General features: G+C 38.3%; 2 protein-coding genes across 2 annotated transcripts; both read right to left on the bottom strand.

The window, feature by feature from the left end:
* Positions 1–51: 51 nt before the first annotated feature.
* On the bottom strand, positions 52–847 carry LOC131317234 (cysteine-rich receptor-like protein kinase 14). The gene is made up of 2 exons (XM_058346798.1): positions 200–847; positions 52–105 (listed from the first exon to the last, which is right to left on the bottom strand). The coding sequence occupies exons 1-2, from the start codon at positions 845–847 to the stop codon at positions 52–54; spliced, it is 702 nt and encodes a 233-aa protein (XP_058202781.1).
* A 1,330-nt stretch (positions 848–2,177) lies between these two features.
* LOC131311317 (cysteine-rich receptor-like protein kinase 10) lies at positions 2,178–7,442 on the bottom strand. The gene is made up of 7 exons (XM_058338723.1): positions 6,563–7,442; positions 5,467–5,613; positions 3,993–4,135; positions 3,637–3,847; positions 3,271–3,505; positions 2,994–3,144; positions 2,178–2,688 (listed from the first exon to the last, which is right to left on the bottom strand). Exons 1-7 carry the CDS (start codon positions 7,350–7,352, stop codon positions 2,383–2,385), a joined length of 1,983 nt encoding a protein of 660 aa, XP_058194706.1. The 5' UTR covers positions 7,353–7,442; the 3' UTR covers positions 2,178–2,382.
* Between the last annotated feature and the right edge of the window lie 9,713 nt (positions 7,443–17,155).

Raw genomic sequence — 17,155 nt, 5'->3', positions numbered from 1 at the left:
ATAATGAGGCATCATCATCCCAACGTGCCTCACTAATGCATTGTCGACACATCACATGATATCCGACTTTTGCATTAAATGTTTATCATAGTAATAAGCAATTTTCTGGAATAATACTTATACAACTTCTTTTTTTTCAGTGGAAATAAATGCTAGCTACAAAGTAACAAATCCGTTTACCGAGGAGAAGTGGGCATACCTTGATTTTTGTCGTGCTTGTTGTTGGGGGTGGAGCAAAAGTATCAACAAGTAGAGGGGGTGGCGGTGAGGCCGCATCAGTGGTAATTTCAATGAAAGGAGACAAATCATACTGAAAAATACAGGTTGGCCTAAGAAGTACTACTCCTCGCTTCCTTGTACAACATTCTTGATAATCAGACACTGCTCGTCTTAGACAATACCTACAATCATCTGGTGTTTGGCCAGGGATACACTCCATGAGAGCATATATAGAGTCATATTCTGAAAACTTTTTTGCACCAGTTGCAAACTTGGATCTAGGAGAACTGTTGGCAGCAGTATCTATAAGGCTATCAACCAAACTATATAAGGCCTGATCAAACTCATCAGTGTTGTTGGTGATTTTGCTTAAATTGTAAATTAACTGAGCTGGACTTGAGTCAGTTATCCTGGAAAAGGACTTGTCTGAGTACCTGACAATGCACAAAGATGGGGGTCCGAAATCTGTGGCTTCTTTCTGGTAGGGACATTTCTCAATGATAGCTTGACTTGAGGAATTGACACAGCTGAAACAATCTTCATCGTGAAGGTCACTTCTGCAGAGTCCGAGACCATAAACCCTTTCAAAGCCTTCCTTCCCCAATGTGGCCAGTATAAAACCCACCATTGTCTTTGACACTAGAGGCAAGGGAAGATAGAATTTCTTTGCCTGTTTTCGCCATATGCGCTGTTATTAGTGAAATTGGCTGTGTTGATACACATCTAAATCTGAGCAGTGTTTAGGCGAAAACTTCCGAGCATACAAGAAAGAAGGAGAAACAAAAGGTCCAAACTCAACTTACCCATCACAATAACCTTTCCTTATTCAAGAACAAACGATAAAATTAAAGGAAAGCGAAAAATGAAGCAATCATTCTTCAAGTTCTGGTCCAAAGAAACTTGGTCCTTTTATTAGAATCAGATGGCTTGACTTATGGTCAAGTTGACATTGGAACTGTTAGCAAATATATATATAGACCGATAGCAAAGATATGAAGCACAAATGGAAAAGACGAGGTTTTAACTCGTACTAACGAGGGTCCTACATTTCTCAAGTTTACTAGAACACGATGTGAAGCAAGTAGGCATATGGTTTTTTTTATCCACGCGTCTCAAGCAAAATTTTCAAACGAGAAAAGTAGCTAAACCAAGCTTCTGAGTAATGACCCACGAAGACTTCTGCCATTGAATACCTACCTCAAGACTCTACTCGCATCAAACACAGTTTAACAGAGATGGATGTGAAAGGCAAACAAGAGAAAATTACCGAGAGCAAGAGCAATCTGCTTATGTGAAGCCAAAGATGACCTTATTGGATCAACTTTCAAAATACTTGAAAAACAAGCAATGCAAGTCATATTGACCAAGTCATCGAATGGGACTTCAAAGCAAACTGTAGTAACTAAACCATGACCATCAATTTTTACCAAGTGGAAGTAATTAAGAATATAACAGAAAACTTCATGAAACTCTATTTGGATTAAAGCAAACACAAAACAGTGCCGAAACTTACTGACATTACAGGATTAAACCCCACTAACATGCACCAATCATGTTTCCTTTGGTACATCTCCCTCTAGTGACTAAATTAAAACATACTTAATTAAACATTTGGAAACAGAATTCACTCTAATATATATATGTGAACTCTAATATATATGTGACTAGGTTTTTGCTTGACCACATCCTTAAATAAAGGTACTAAAACATAAGGTGTTGGCCATGTAGTCAAGGCTTAGAACTTAGGAGTTGCTCCCTCCTATGCCTTAGGTTCGGAATTTCATAGTTGCTATCAACGCTAATGAGACAAGTTCAATTCATACAAAACTACGCTTTGGTTTAATTTGGCCCTGGGCTACTACTACTGCATGGCGGGATTGATCCCACATAAATTAGTTGAGGTTGTGCATAAGCTGACCTTGATATTATGTGTCGTAATAAATAAATAAATAAGCAACTAAAACCAACTGTCTAAGGATTTTGAATTGCAAAAGTTTTTGTGTCATTTGAGTCCTTACAAAGAATTGACACTAAATAATACGAACATTTATTGACCCTTCTCATGATCCAGAAAACCCACGAAATAAAAGGACTGAAGCAGAATATACAAAATTCACTCTTTAAGTTTAAAACAAGGTACTTGTCAAATCCCTTACAAATTTCCTATCGACCAGATAGAACTGTAAGAGTCATCTCGTTTGAAGTAGTAATTTGATTTTTGGACGATGGAGGCTCCGTCTCATTGCTGCTCCTCTGCATATAGAAACCCGGTTCCTTCGGTTGGGGTAGTGTTGCGCTCTCACTATCCAACGCCAAGAGCACAGAAGACATTGTCAGCCTGTCTTCAGGGTGATGCTGGACACACAAGAGACCAACTTGTATGCATTTTAATGCTTCCGGTATTGGAAAATCATCAATCTGTTCGTTTAGTAGCTCCAAGGCTTTTCCTTCAATCCATAGTTTCCACACCTGAAAGAGTGCATAAAATGTGCATTAGGTGCATGATAGCACGAGATGGATGTTCAAATGGTACTATGATCCTCTCATGTGATCCCTCGTCAATAAGGAGAAATGGAAACCCATGGTCTCGTTTCGAGGATTGGAGCCTTTTTAATTTTTTGATTTGCATGAATGCTTTATGCCTCGATACCTTTCAAAAGAAATCGATCGGCTTATCAAAACAGAGTCATGATGGGTCCAATTTTCCTCATGCGAGGAGGAACACATGACGGCCATTCTGAAGCGGATGATGTCAGTCTTATCTAGGAAATTACATGTCCGAGGAGGGTAAGACCATGGTCGTGATGATAGAACTCTCTGTTCCTTTTTCCGCTCACTATTTCCAAAACTAGCACTCCAAAACTATAGACATCTGATTTCATTGAAAAGAGCCCGTCCATTACATACTCAGGAGACATATAACCACTGCATGGCCATGTCGAATAGTTTAGAACATCAAGAAGATGAAACATGTGTATGTACCGATTTAGTAAGTCAGGAAGATTGAACTTATGTAGACAGGTACTTTGAAGAATTCTTTTGAGTACTTACTAAGTTCCAACCACCGTTTGGGTTTTTTCTAGTTGTTGATCTCCTCTGAAAGCTCTAGCAATGCCGAAGTCTGCAATTTTTGGATTCATCTCATTGTCAAGTAGCACATTGCTTGCTTTGAGATCCCTATGAACAATTCTGAGTCTTGAATCTCGATGTAGATAAAGAAGCCCTCGAGCAATCCCCACAATAATATCAAACCTCCTACTCCATGTGAGAGAGTTACTTCTGCTATCTGGGAAATTCAGATCTAATTAGGGTCTTACTCAATTGTACCAGTTTTACAACATGAAGAGCTATTATGAGAAGAGATACAACAATTGTTAGAACTTCAATTAAGCTATAAGAATGATTGAGAGGTCAAACCAAAAATAAATGAGTTCAAGCTTCCATTGGGCATGTACTCGTAAATCAGCATCCTCTCTTCTCCTTCAATACAACATCCCAAAAGCCTAACAAGATTCCGGTGTTGAAGTTTGGCGATCAAGATAACCTCATTTTTAAATTCACGGAGCCCTTGATTGGACTTGTCTGAGTTCCTCTTGACTGCTATCAGTTGTCCAGTTGATAGCTGACCCTACAGTTTTTCAAACAAGATCTTTTTCAGATTGTCATGTTTAAGATTTGAGTTTAGTTTATTCTTTTGGATTTACATTTAAAGTACCAAGGTATATTATATGTTCTCCATGTATGTATCGGTATGTGCAACTGAAATTAATTACCTTGAAAACAGGTCCAAACCCACCTTCTCCAATCTTATTTGAACGGGAGAAATTGTTTGTAGCTTCAGCAATTGTGACTACACTGAAAATAGGTAAACTAGTGTTTTCATCGCCTTTGGATGGAAGAATATCTGTCTGTGAACCTGTTGAACCACAAAAAAAACGGCAATATTAGCTGGGAAATAATCGTCATCTAAAAAAGTTTATTGGGAGAAAGAGAACAACGTCTAGCTAGATATATAACTAGGAATGATGTATATTGAACTAAACAAATGTACAACTGCTATGAGCTTTGTTGGTGCGTGGAGTGGACCCTTTCAAAACCTTTGAGCAATCACAAACCCTGTGTTAATGTTAAACCTCGGAAATACATTTAAGATTATCAAAGCATAAATAAAAGGAGATTGACTTCTACACTCCCCATTTCTACACCTACACTCCTTTTTTTGTCCTTATTAGATGAAGTTACTAAACAACCCTTGTACTTTATAGTATACAATATTCATTTCTTCAAATACCTTAACTACCCTCCAATAACTAATGAAGAGAAAATCCATCTAACCCAAATCTGCAAAATCCAACAAAACACCAGTGAGCAAACCCACCTCACCTCCCCTGTACATGCAATTCATATTGTCGTTCATGTACACAGAGAGAGCTTTGTAAATCAGTAGATCTACAAAGAGAGCTTTTTTTTTTCTGTCACGGATACACAGAGAGAGCAAACTAGTCTAAAGAAGGGGTTTTTTTTTTGTCTAAAGAAAGGTTCATCACAGTACTATTGGGTCTATAAGGAAAATGACGAGAAGAAACCTTCATATGTACAGCTCTGAAACGGAAGGAAATTACGAGTTTCAAACCGCAGATTTCGAATTTCAAGCATAAAATAGAAATCTTCTATTTTAGAAGCAAAAAAGCCCTAGATTTTAAATTTCAAGCATAAATGAGAGGAAATTACCAGATTCATTTGTACAGTTGAATGACTTGTACAGCTCTGAAATTTCTTCAATATTACTTGTGGCTGTGAGATTTATTATATTATTCAACTCAGAAAAATCTTCATATGTAAATCCCAAAGTTGGTTGCAACTCATTGTCTTCACCATCATCATCCATGATAAATAAGAGACTGTTCTGGAAAGACTTGACAATAAAAATGGGCGGGGATGAAGAAGGAAGATTGTGAGAGAGACAAAAGTGACTGGTATAGAAGATGAAAACAAAAGAAGAAAACAAGGACCAGTAAAAGAGGGAAATAAGGACTCTCTCTCTCCTCTGTACACAGAAAATTCTGGAAGCAAATTTTTTTCTTTTTCCCGGGCTGGATATATGAGGTTAGTTCAGTCATTTTGAAATAAGAGGAAAGTGCAATTGTAGAGTACAAGGGCTATTTAGTAACTTCACCTAATAGAGACAAAAAAAAGGAGTGTAGGTGTAAAAATGTGGAGTGTAGAAGTCAATCTCCATAAACTTACTGTTGACATCGTCTCTCTTCCTTTGTCGGAAAAAGCCATCTGTCTTCCTAAGTCGGAAAAAGGCGCAGGCAAGCGCAGTGAGCAGTAATGAGGTACTCACTGGAACAACAATCAAAATCGTAGTCTGAGTTTTCCTGCTCTTATTCTCTGCACCAAAAAAAAAACAAACAAATAATTCTTTAATCGTACTGTGGTTGTTATTTCCATTTTCGTATTCCGTTGATTTCATATAAGTTGCTGATAAATATCGGACACCAGTGCAACAAATAATTACAATAGTAGCCTTGTACAATCAATTAATTCTTTAATATGAATTAATTAAATCGAGTTACCATTACTTAAATACAAACAAATTAATTATTTTAACAATAGTAGCATAGTACAATCAATTAAATCTTGCACAAAATTAAATATATCAATTAATTATTTAATTGATGAGCAAAAATTCAACAATTATGCAAGAGAGTACTGTAATTTTTCGTCTAAAAATTGCTTGACTTTTTTTTATAACTTTTTTCTTTTTTTATGAAATGGACTTCTTCTTCTTTTATAACTCACTCCTTGGGTTTATTTTCCAATCTCACAATAGTTTAAGTACCAGAGGCAACTTCTTTTTATTTGATTGCTGAATGTGAAACACATCCTAAAATCCAGCAAAAATAATCCATGTAGTGGGGTGTCTTGTATTTACCGTAAATTTACTGATCGACGAGGGCCTCTTACAAAGGCAGAGAGCCTCTTGTGTGTTTATTGTTTTGTATTTCTCCATAACAAGTTACTTTTAAGCCAACCGCAGTCTAGCTCTACGGATACAAGTGGAGTTCCGCTAGTGGAAGGTGAATTTATGGCCTTCAGAATTAATAAGTAGTCTCTACAGATACAGAATAAACCACATAACGCAGATCTGGCAGCTCTACATTCCTCTTAAATCGGCGTGAGCTCATCTAATTCCAAATGAATTAATTTTTTGGTTCACGCCATCTGTGGTTTGTCCCGATCGAGGCCGTAGAAAAACGTACCCGAAATTTGGCCTGTCTAAGCAATAAAATAGAGTTCTGCTAGAATTAACAAAACTTCAAGATGACGATGAAAATACCTCCTTTCGGTGTACCATTGGTTGATGGAGGAGGGGAATAAGGAACCGGCGGTGGTGGTGCAGCACCAGCAGGAATGGAGGACGCTTCATACTGAAAAATACAACTCGGTGTAATGATATGTACTCCACTCTTTCCATAGAAATCCTGCAAATAATCGTCTGTCGCTGTTGCAATACAAGCGCTACAATTAGCCGATGAAAGGTCAGGGACACACTGCATAATACCATTTATAATATTATCCGCCGCATACGGTCTTTCACCACTTGCAAACTTGCCCGCAGAATTAGAACCGCTAGTGACGTTATTCTTAAGGTCATCAAACAAACTATTGAAGGCCTTCACATATTCATGGACATTGGCGGTGATATCACTTGTAACCCACACGATTCTACCCGGCCAAGTGGCCACGGTGCTGAAAAACGACTGGTCAGAGCACCGGACGATACAGTGAGAGGAGTTTCCGAAATCGAATGCCTCCGTTTTATTAGGACAATTTGCAATCATAGACTGGCTGGCGGAATCGACACAGTCGTAACAACTTTGGTTGGAAAGGTCGCCTCTGCAGAGGGCGAGAGCGTAGATGGTGTCGGAGCCTTGTGTGAAGTTGGTGGTGTAGTATCCGCCATTGGCAATGGCGTTGGAGGCGAGGGAGGAGAGGATTCCGTTCCGGTTTTGGCCGTACGTGCTGTTCGTAGGGAAACTGGCTGGGTAGGGACATGGTTGAGCAGTGGCAAGGGGAAGGGTTATGAGTATGCAGGAAAGGAGGAGAAACAAGATTGAAATACCCATTACTATAAAATTGTCATATGACACAAGTATGTTTATAGATATTATTTAGGTTCAGCCGCGATGTTGTTCATGATCAGCCGCAAACGTATTAGAGAGATTTTCAAAGTCAGCTCTGGGCCAAACTGAGACTTTTTATTTCCTTATAAGACGCGCACTTCAACTAATCTCCTCTCCGGTCTGTCCACGCTGGGACTAGGAGATGTTCAAGAAATTACTCTCTTGCGGCTCGAACCAATAATCAATCCTGGTCAATTATGAGTATGGCTTATTCACAAAGCCATTGTAAATAGGTAATTTAGGGAGCTACTTGATTTCAGCCGTTTGTTTCGGCATTGGACGTTCCGGAAAAGTTTCATTAAGATCCGGACCATCCAATACACTTTGGATGGGCGCAAATCACCTTTGTAAGCCACTATTTACGGAAGCTCCGTGAAATAGTTTTACTTGATCAATTATATGAGAAGCAAACTCACTAACCAACCAATTGGACTTACCCTTGGGCTCACTGAAACCGAGACTTACCCCATTTTGTTTGGGATCAGAGAATGTTTTGAAAAATATGGATATTTTTCTGTTGTTTAGTGTAACAGAACCCAAAAGTCAAAGAAAACTGGGGCCGTTCCAGTTTATCCCTTAAAAAATAAGTACATATTTACAATTTTCAAACTTAAAAATAATAGGTTTACTAAAATCAAAAAGTATGCAATATAAATCTTGTTTTATAGATCTCGATGAAATCTATCAAACCCTGAAAAAAATTGCAAAATTATTTTTATAAAGCCATTATTTTTAAGTATGAAAATATGTCCTTATTTTTTAAGTGTTATTTTGAAATGTGTAACGGGGCCTAAATATCGTATTGTAGTTGATTTGGAAAACAAAAATATTTTCAACAAGCGAAAAATGTTTTGAAGATGGGTGCTTTCTATTTGGTCCTGTTCTACGGTTCTACGGTCAGGTTATGGTTCCAAAAAAATAAGAACCGTTAATTTTGGTTCAGTTACTGGTTCTCAATTAATAAACCGTTGTTAGAACCGAACCGAACCAAACTGTTTAAAACTAAGATAAATATAGATATACATATGTGTGTGTAATTAAATATGTACTTGAATTTGGTAGGTTAATCTTTTCCTTGTTAAACTTAATTTATTTAGAGATGAAATTTCATTTATTAGGAAAGCTTTTATTTTCTTCATTCCTTTCTTATTCCAGGAGATTATCTTTCTATTTCTTTAATTTTATGAGTTCATATTTTGTAAATAAGTGTTTGATGCTTATTGGATAGAACCGGAACCGAATCAAAACCGAACCGGTCTGGCGGTTTGATTCTGGTTAGGTTCTATGCATATATTGGTTAGGTTCTGGTTCCCAATTTTCTAGAACCGTTTGAAATGGTCCGGTTACTGGTTTTCTAGAGAACCGAACCAATCCGGACCGTGTACACCCCTAAATTTACTGGTCCAAGGTAAATAATCATTTAAAAAAAAAACATTTATTGATCTCAGAAACAAAAATCTCTCGTTGAAACAAATCCGGACGTTATTACCGAGGGCCATGGTAAACAGAAAATAAGGTAACAAAACTTTGCAACGGTCAGCATTAGAATCAAATGGCTTGAATCATAGGAAAACTGAACTTTAATTGTAACGTCAGCAATGAGAGGTTGTGCTCGGATGGCTGTGCACCTAGCATCTTTCTTATATATATGTCCGACCAAATGGAAAAGATGAAAATTTAACTCGTTAGTACGAGGGTCCTGTATTTCCCAAGTTACTAGAACACCATATATGCCGTATAGTCCTGACGTCGGTTCTTTTTCCACGCGTCTCAAGCGAAAATTTCAAGTTTGATGGCAATGAAAAGTAGCTGGATAAACCAAGCTTCCGAGCAAGAGCCACAAAGACTTCTGCCATTGACTACCTAATTAAAAGACTCTGCTCACATCAAAATGCACAGTTTGACAGAGATGGAAGTGATACAGGGCAAGCAAGAGAAGAAAATTCTTGAGAACAAGTGCAATCTGCTTTAATGTGAAGCCACCGATGACCTTATTGGATCAACTGATCAAGTTTGAAAATACTACTTCAAAAACAAACAATATACACAATGCATCTTGACCGAGTCACCATCAAGTTAAGGAAGATGCACCCAGAGAAAATTTCTAAGGAAGCAGCTTCTTGGAAATGTAAGGATATCGGAAGGCCAAAAAAAAAAAAAAATAGTACTCATTAGTTATTACAGGCAAAAATGATAGTTCTTCTAATCCACACAACAAATGGGAATTAAAGGAAACTCTAGTAACTAAACCATGACAATCAATTTTTAGCAAGTAATAATATTAACCGTTGGAAAAGAATTTGTACTCTTTGTGATAAATTCAAATGCTTGAGTGCAATACAATTAGAACTCAGAACCTGGAAATCGACGATAACAAAATAGTGATCAAGGCGAGTATGACACTTTGTACTTAAGATAGACTCGTCCCCACTACGGTGCTTACGATTTGCATGGAAACTCCCCACAGAAGCAGCAGTACTAAATCGGTGGTTCAATAGAACCAAACTTAATTATGTTTGTACTCTTTCATATGAATGGACTTGAATCGAAGGAAAAAATAAATCACCAGAAAGAATGAAGGATGTAATATATATAGACCAATTGGCGACTCTTCAAAAAGCCACCAGGAAGAAAGGGACACCTCTATTCATAATAGGCACGTTTGTCCTCTGTGAACAGGTGTTATTAAAAAGAGGCGACTCTAAATCAATTCAATTTTTTGTTTGGTTAAGTGCGAGATTTTATTAAGCTCTACCAAAAGAATCAACATCTAGGGATGTAATCCCTTACAACACTATAAATACAATCAGCAAAAGCTGCAATCAAAAACTGATAGCTACATATACAGGTAGTAATAATATGCTAGCTACATATACAGGTAGTAATAATATCCTTTCACACAAGCCCCATTGCACACAAAGAGCCTTGTTTTTGGTAGAGTACTGCTTCATACTAGCTTCTTCGAGAGCAAAGAAAGTGATAGGGGAATTTAGAGGCCAACCCTAAAAAGTAGGTTCGGACTTAATTTAGTCCTGACAAATATATTCCTTCTTTATTTCAGTCCTTTTTCTTGACTTTTGATGCATTTTTACTATTTTGTCCATTCTTTTTAACTTTTTGTGTACATGTCCATTTTTAATAAAATTTATATTTTTAAAATCAACTCCTGACTCATATTATTTCGGACAAAAATACTCTTGGCTATGTGAACTGGTTATGAGAACTGCCAATTCTCATAACCAGTTAACATAATATTTCGGACAAAAATATCCCCGCCAGTTCACATAGCCCGAGGTAACATATTATTTTGGACAAAAATACTCATAAACTATGGCTATGAGAACAGAGGTTATGAGAACTATATTTTTAAAATCAATTCCTGAATCATATTATTTCAGACAAAAATATCATTGGCTATGAGAACTGCCAAATCTCATAGTCAGTTCTATGAGAACGGCTCAATTCTCATAGAGAATTGGCAATGTGAACTAAGCTATCAGAACTGGCTATGTAAACTGTCAATTCTCATAGTCAGTTCTATGAGAACTGCCAGTTTTCATAGTTAGTTCTATGAGAATTGACTATGAGAAATGATTGTTCTCATAGAGAACTAGTTTTGTGAACTGGTTATAAGAATTGAACTATGTGAACTGATTATGTGAACTGAAAAATACACAATTCACATAGTCTTACCACACACTAAAATACATAGTTCTCATAAAAAATATATAATTCTCATAGAAAATACAAGGTTCTAATAGACACTTCTCATGGACAATACACAGTTCTCATAGAAAAATACGCAGTTCTCATTGAAAAATTCACAGTTCTTATAGAAAATACACACACGAAAGAAAATTAAACAAAAACAAAAAGGCAATCAAAATCAAATATAGTTATAAATGTTCTGACCGCCATGTCTTAAAAAAATAATCAAAGTAAAAAAGTAATAGTTCACATAGGAAATAAGTTGATTTAGAATTGAATTTTTAACTGTCAATTCTCTTAGTGAGTTCTATGAGAACTGCTCAATTCTCATAGAGATCTGGCTATGTGAATTGAGTTATGAGAACTGTTAATTCTCATAGTCAATTTTATGAGAACTACCAATTCTCTATGCTATGTGAACAGGCTATGAAAACTAGGCTATGTGAACTAGAAAATAATGTAAATACACAGTTCAAATAACCTCACCACACACTAAAATACACAGTTCTCACGAACAATACACGATTCACATAGAAAAATACACAGTTCTCATAGAAATACACAGTTCTCAAAAAAAAATACATTGTTCTCATAGAAAATATACAGTTCTCATGGACAATACATAAATCTCATAGAAAATACACAGTTCTCATAGAAAAATACATGGTTCTCATAGACATTTTTCATAGAAAAATACACAGTTCTCATAGAAAATTCACAATTCTCATAGACATTTCTCATAGAAAAATACACAGTACTCATAGAAAATACACACACGAATAAAAATTGAACAAAAACAAAAAAAAAAGTAATAAAAAAACTTGTATATACTTTATCATCACAAAAAGCAAAATGAAAAAGAAAAGAAAGAAAATGACGCACTTATTTTCCCTTGTACAGTAATCAATTAGTGAGAGAAATTTTTTGTTGAATTCAAACTCTGCACATACAAACAAAATGATGCACTTGACTTTGAATGCACTGAAGCACCAAATAGATTTCCAACACCCATGGCCTCTTCATTCTTCACTGACTCGTTCAATCAACTCAGCGATGACTCACCCGCCCCCACAACTCAGGCTTTCAACGAGGACAGATACGAAGGCTACGACCCTCGATCGCCTGCCTTTCAAGCACTTCGACTCTTTCTCCAACTTTGCCGAATCCGAGTCTATTGTAGACTCCGCAGTCGACGGCGGCGCGAGTCGTCGATCTACGTCTTGGGCGTCGCCTTCATCTATGGCGGCGGATGTGCCGTTGCCGGTGGCAGCGGCGAGCGAGGCAGCAGAGGAGGAGGTAAAGAGACGAGGAGATTGGAGTGGGTGAGAGCGGAAGCGATGCTGAGGAGATGGCGAGAATGGTTGCAGAGAGAGGAAGGGAGGAGAGAAGAAGAGATTTTCTTCGTCTCAGTTGGAACGGGGTAAAAAAGACTTTATTCAACATATCCGAGCCAATCTAGGTTCAGAAATAATATTCAGGATTGGGATCAAACCAAACCTAGAAAAGGGGACCTGCCTTTAATTTTCTAAAAGTGATAAGCACCCGACAATGACATTAAGGGTGCGCTAGTTGGCTAGTTTTAATTGTTTCTTCCGTTAATTTAGTGGTTTTTAATTGCTTTTGCTTGAAAGGTAGTTTTGTTTTGTTTTGTAGAAAAAATCATGCAGAGCAGGGTTGTTGAAAGCCAAAGCTTGTCAAGATTATTCGAAGTGCAAAGATGATCAAGATCAGGATAATGAAGTCCCAAAGCTTAGGCTAGAAAGACCCGAAGAGGACCCGACGGCACAAAAGCCAAGGCAAGGACCAAAAGCCAATTGCTGGAGATAAGCAGCTCGGTACCGATACCAAGTAATTCCTCCTATCGGTACCGAGACCCCTTCCAGCGACATCAGATAAACAGCTCGGTACCGATACCAAGTAATTCCTTCTATCGGTACCGAAGCTCGTAGCACAGCAACGTAAGGCCTTTGCTATCGGTACCGAGAGACTTAGAGCAGATTTTCAGAGCATCTCTTAAGAATATTCCGTGCGCGACCCTTGGAGTATAAAAGCTCGCAATCTCATTGTACAAACAAGTAGAATAGATTTGATTACATCATTTTTAGATCGAGATCTAGATTTTGAATTGTTCTTGAATGTTCTTCAATTTTTCAGCTTTGAATCTTTATTTTTCTGTCTTATTTAGATAGTTTTTGATATTGTCGTCTTTATTAAAGTTGTAGCAAATTACTCGATCTATCGTTTAATCTAATTTTCTTCTAGTGTTGTTAATTCAATTATGCTAAGTAGATTTTTACTTGCTCCTATCTCAATAGATATGTGCGAGTAGTTTTCCAAGGTTAGGTCATGGGGTGATTAGCACCTCATGGCTTAGGTAGAATTGCGTTCTTCACCATACAGTTTAAACCTTTGGTTCGAGAATCGATGTGGGGTTCGGGTTTATTTGTCAAATCGCTAAGGTGTTAATCTTCTTGATCATGTGAAGGTAAGAGTTTCGCCTACTTACCACACATGATGCTTGGAGCTCTGTCGCACGAGGCATTTGTTAAATAAATTCTAGAGTTAGCTTGGTAATCGAACCATCTTATTTTCCGATTTGGGGACCTTAATTGTGTACCTTGAACTGCATAATTAGGTGAAAAATGTAGTTTAACTTGAGTCATGAGTATTAGTAATTCCTAGATCTAACCTGCTTTTTATCTTAGTTTATTCGCTTTTCAATTTAGCCCCTTTTACTTTCCACTACAAACGTAAAAATCAGTTGGCTGCCTAAAAGCCGAAAGCATCTACAAATCCAGCAAAGCCGTATTAATTTTTCCCTTGGGTACAATCCCGGTCTTCCGGATTATTATGCTTCAACTGACGTATTAAGCCCTACGCTTGGGGCATTATTCCTTATATCGGAGCGAACGAAGCATTTTTGGCGCCGTTGCCAGGGAATTCTTATTATGGCTTTCTTAGAGGTTCAACAAACCACTGTAAGTATCCCGCTTTCGTGTAGTAGTAGTAGTAGCAGTTTAGTAGTTTATGTGTTAGTAGTTTGTATTTAGTTTGGTAGATACCTCTAACCTGGTTATACCAAACCTAATGTATAACGAAGCCAGGCTAAATATCGAGTTTGTTTTTAGTTAGTATAGTTAGTTAACTTAAATTTGATTGCATTGCTTAGCTGAGGTGGTGGCATAACCCCTCGCATATTCTGTTTGTTGAGTTGAGGTGGCGGCATAGCTCCTCCAGTCTGGTAGTTTGTTGGTAGTTAGTTAGTATTTGTGTTAGTTTATGCATGTTTATCGAAGCCCAATTTCCAATCGGCTTCATCGTTCTTCTTCGCCGCCAAGAATCCGTAGCATTGCCAAGGCGTATCCTGCCCACTCTCTGCCTCGCAAATTAAATCGCAATCGCAAAGGCCCCATGGCCGAAGAAGTTCCAGTTCGTACTCTACGTGATTATCTGAATCCAGAATGGGCTCCTCAAGTATCTCTTATGGTTATTCCAACTCCGACCGCTAGGAATGCATTTGAATTCAAAGCTGAGTATCTTCGGATAATTCCAGAATTTCGGGAGCGAGAATTGGAGGATCCTTATTTGAATATCCGGGAATTCGAGAATATTCTACATTCTTTCGTTACAGTTCCGGGGCAACTAGATCAAGCTCGCCTGAAGTTGTTCCCATTCACTCTCAAAGACAAGGCGAAACAATGGTTCAATTCTTTGAAGCCTAGATCTTTGCGTAACTGGGGAGAAGTTCAGAATGCTTTCACCACTAAATTCTTTCCAGCAAGCAAGACGAAGTTACTTATCGATCAGATTCAATGTTTCAAGCAAAGGGATGAAGAGACTTACCACAAGTATTGGGAGCGATACAAGGACTTGCTTATGTCAGTTACTCATCACAACCTTCTGTTGTATCTCAGAGTTAACTATTTCTACACAGGGTGTTCTCAAAAGAGTAAAAAGCTTCTGGATACTATGGGTGGAGGTGATTTTATGAGGAAGACACCGGAGGATGCTTGGGATTACTATGAGTCACTAGCTGAGAAGACCCAGTCTTGGCAGTTTACAGATCCAGGAGATAGAGCAATGTACATTCAAGGTCCTACAGGTTTAGGGAAATTCTCTATTGCGGAGCATGCAGCTTTTGAAACTAGATTGGACGAGATTGCTCGGAAACTTGACAAGTTGGAATTAAAGAGTGCTCAATCTCAAGAAGTGAAAGCAGTGCACCAAGTGGAAGAAGTTTGTGTTATTTGTGAGATTGTGGGCCATTCTACAGAAGCGTGCCCCAACATTCCTGCTCCTAAGAACATGATTAATGGAATTGCTCCAGAAGAAGTACATGTCGTGCAACGTTTTGACCATTATTCTCAATCTTATAATCCGGAGACAAGACAACACCCAGCTTTCCGTTGGAATCAATCTAATGAGGGGAATTCTTCTCAAGTTCCATCACCTGTTCCACAACTACCTTGGAAGCAACCTCAGAAAGCTTTCTGTTTCCCTTAAGCTCAAGGTCCGCCAGGATTTGCTCCTTCTGCTCCGTTCCCACATGCAAACCAATTTCAACAGCCACCTGCCCAATTCCACCAACAACCACCAAAGCGTTCTTGGGAAGATCAATTCAGTGCTTTCTTGCAAGGTCAAACTGCTATCAATGAGCAGCAAACTCAAATGATGAATGATATCAGAAACCAGTTGGGGAAGTTGACAACTACGGTGGGTTTGTTACAACAAGAAAAAGGGAAGTTTCCTACTCAACCTCAACCTAATCCACAACCGAATTCTAATCCAACTTCTCAAGGTCTTCACTTTGCTAGCTCTTCGGTGACTTTCCCCGAATAAGCAAAGGCTATTATTTCTCTTTAAAGTGGCAAGACGGTGGATAATCAAGTAATGATGCCTCCGGAACCTACCTTGTTACCCTCGCCTATCGAACGTTCAATTCCAATCCTTGGGGAATCTCCTAAGGAAGTAAGCAAGGAGGTTTCAGAGGAAAAGGATAAAGGCAAGAACAAGAAAAATGTACCGGACCCTCAAGTTATTCCAACACCGGCTCCGTATCCTAACCGTTTGAAGGCTTTGGCGAAACCAAATTACAATGCGGAGTTGCATGAATTATTCAATCAAGTGAAGATCAACATTCCTCTCATGGATGCGGTCAAGCAAATTCCATCGTATGCTAAGTTTCTTAAGGATTTGTGTACTCGGAAGCGTAAGCTTAATGTTCAAAAGAAGATATTCCTTACTGAGTAAGTGAGTTCTATCATTCAAACAAATATCGCGTCTAAGTACAAGGATCCAGGGAGCCCTACTATCGCTGTCACAATTGGAGGAAAGCGTATCGAACAAGCCTTACTTGATCTTGGTGCTAGCGTTAATCTACTTCCATACTATGTTTATCAAGAGCTTGGGTTGGGGGAGATGAAGCCTACTCGTGTTACACTCCAATTAGCAGATCGAAGTGTTCGTGTACCAAGGGGAGTAGTGGAAGATGTTCTAGTCCAAGTTGATCAGTTTGTCTATCCGGTGGATTTTGTGATTCTCAATACAAATTCGACCGACTCTTCTGCTACTTCTACTCCAGTGATTCTTGGAAGACCCTTCTTAGCCACGGCGGATGCAATTAGCAACTGTCGAAATGGACTTCTCAATATGACCTTCGGTAACATGAAGATGGAGGTCAATGTTTTTAATGTGGGCAGTAAAATAGGAGATGACGAGAACGTGAATGAAGTGAGCCTTATCGATACTCTTGTAAAAGAACACGTGGACGAGCTGCTCTGTAATGATCCTTTGGAAGTTGCTCTCACGGTCGAGGAGGCCGAATTCCTAGAATCGTCTGAAGTGAGTTACTTGTATGCGTTGCTCAACAAGGATGAAGCTTATGCCATGACCTCTTGGACCCCAAAATTTGAAGAGTTTGAACAACTACCCCCAATAGAGAAGAAGGTTCTTCCCTCTCTTATGGATGCCCCTCTATATGATGATCCGGGGGGAAAATGCATCACCGCTAAAGTTGCCTCTTTCGATCTCCCGTATCT

This window comes from Rhododendron vialii, chromosome 2a (genome assembly GCF_030253575.1).
Source record: "Rhododendron vialii isolate Sample 1 chromosome 2a, ASM3025357v1".
In the NCBI taxonomy this organism is placed as follows: domain Eukaryota; kingdom Viridiplantae; phylum Streptophyta; class Magnoliopsida; order Ericales; family Ericaceae; genus Rhododendron; species Rhododendron vialii.
Note: the sequence above shows the minus strand (reverse complement) of the source record. Positions and strands in the feature narration are given on the sequence as shown.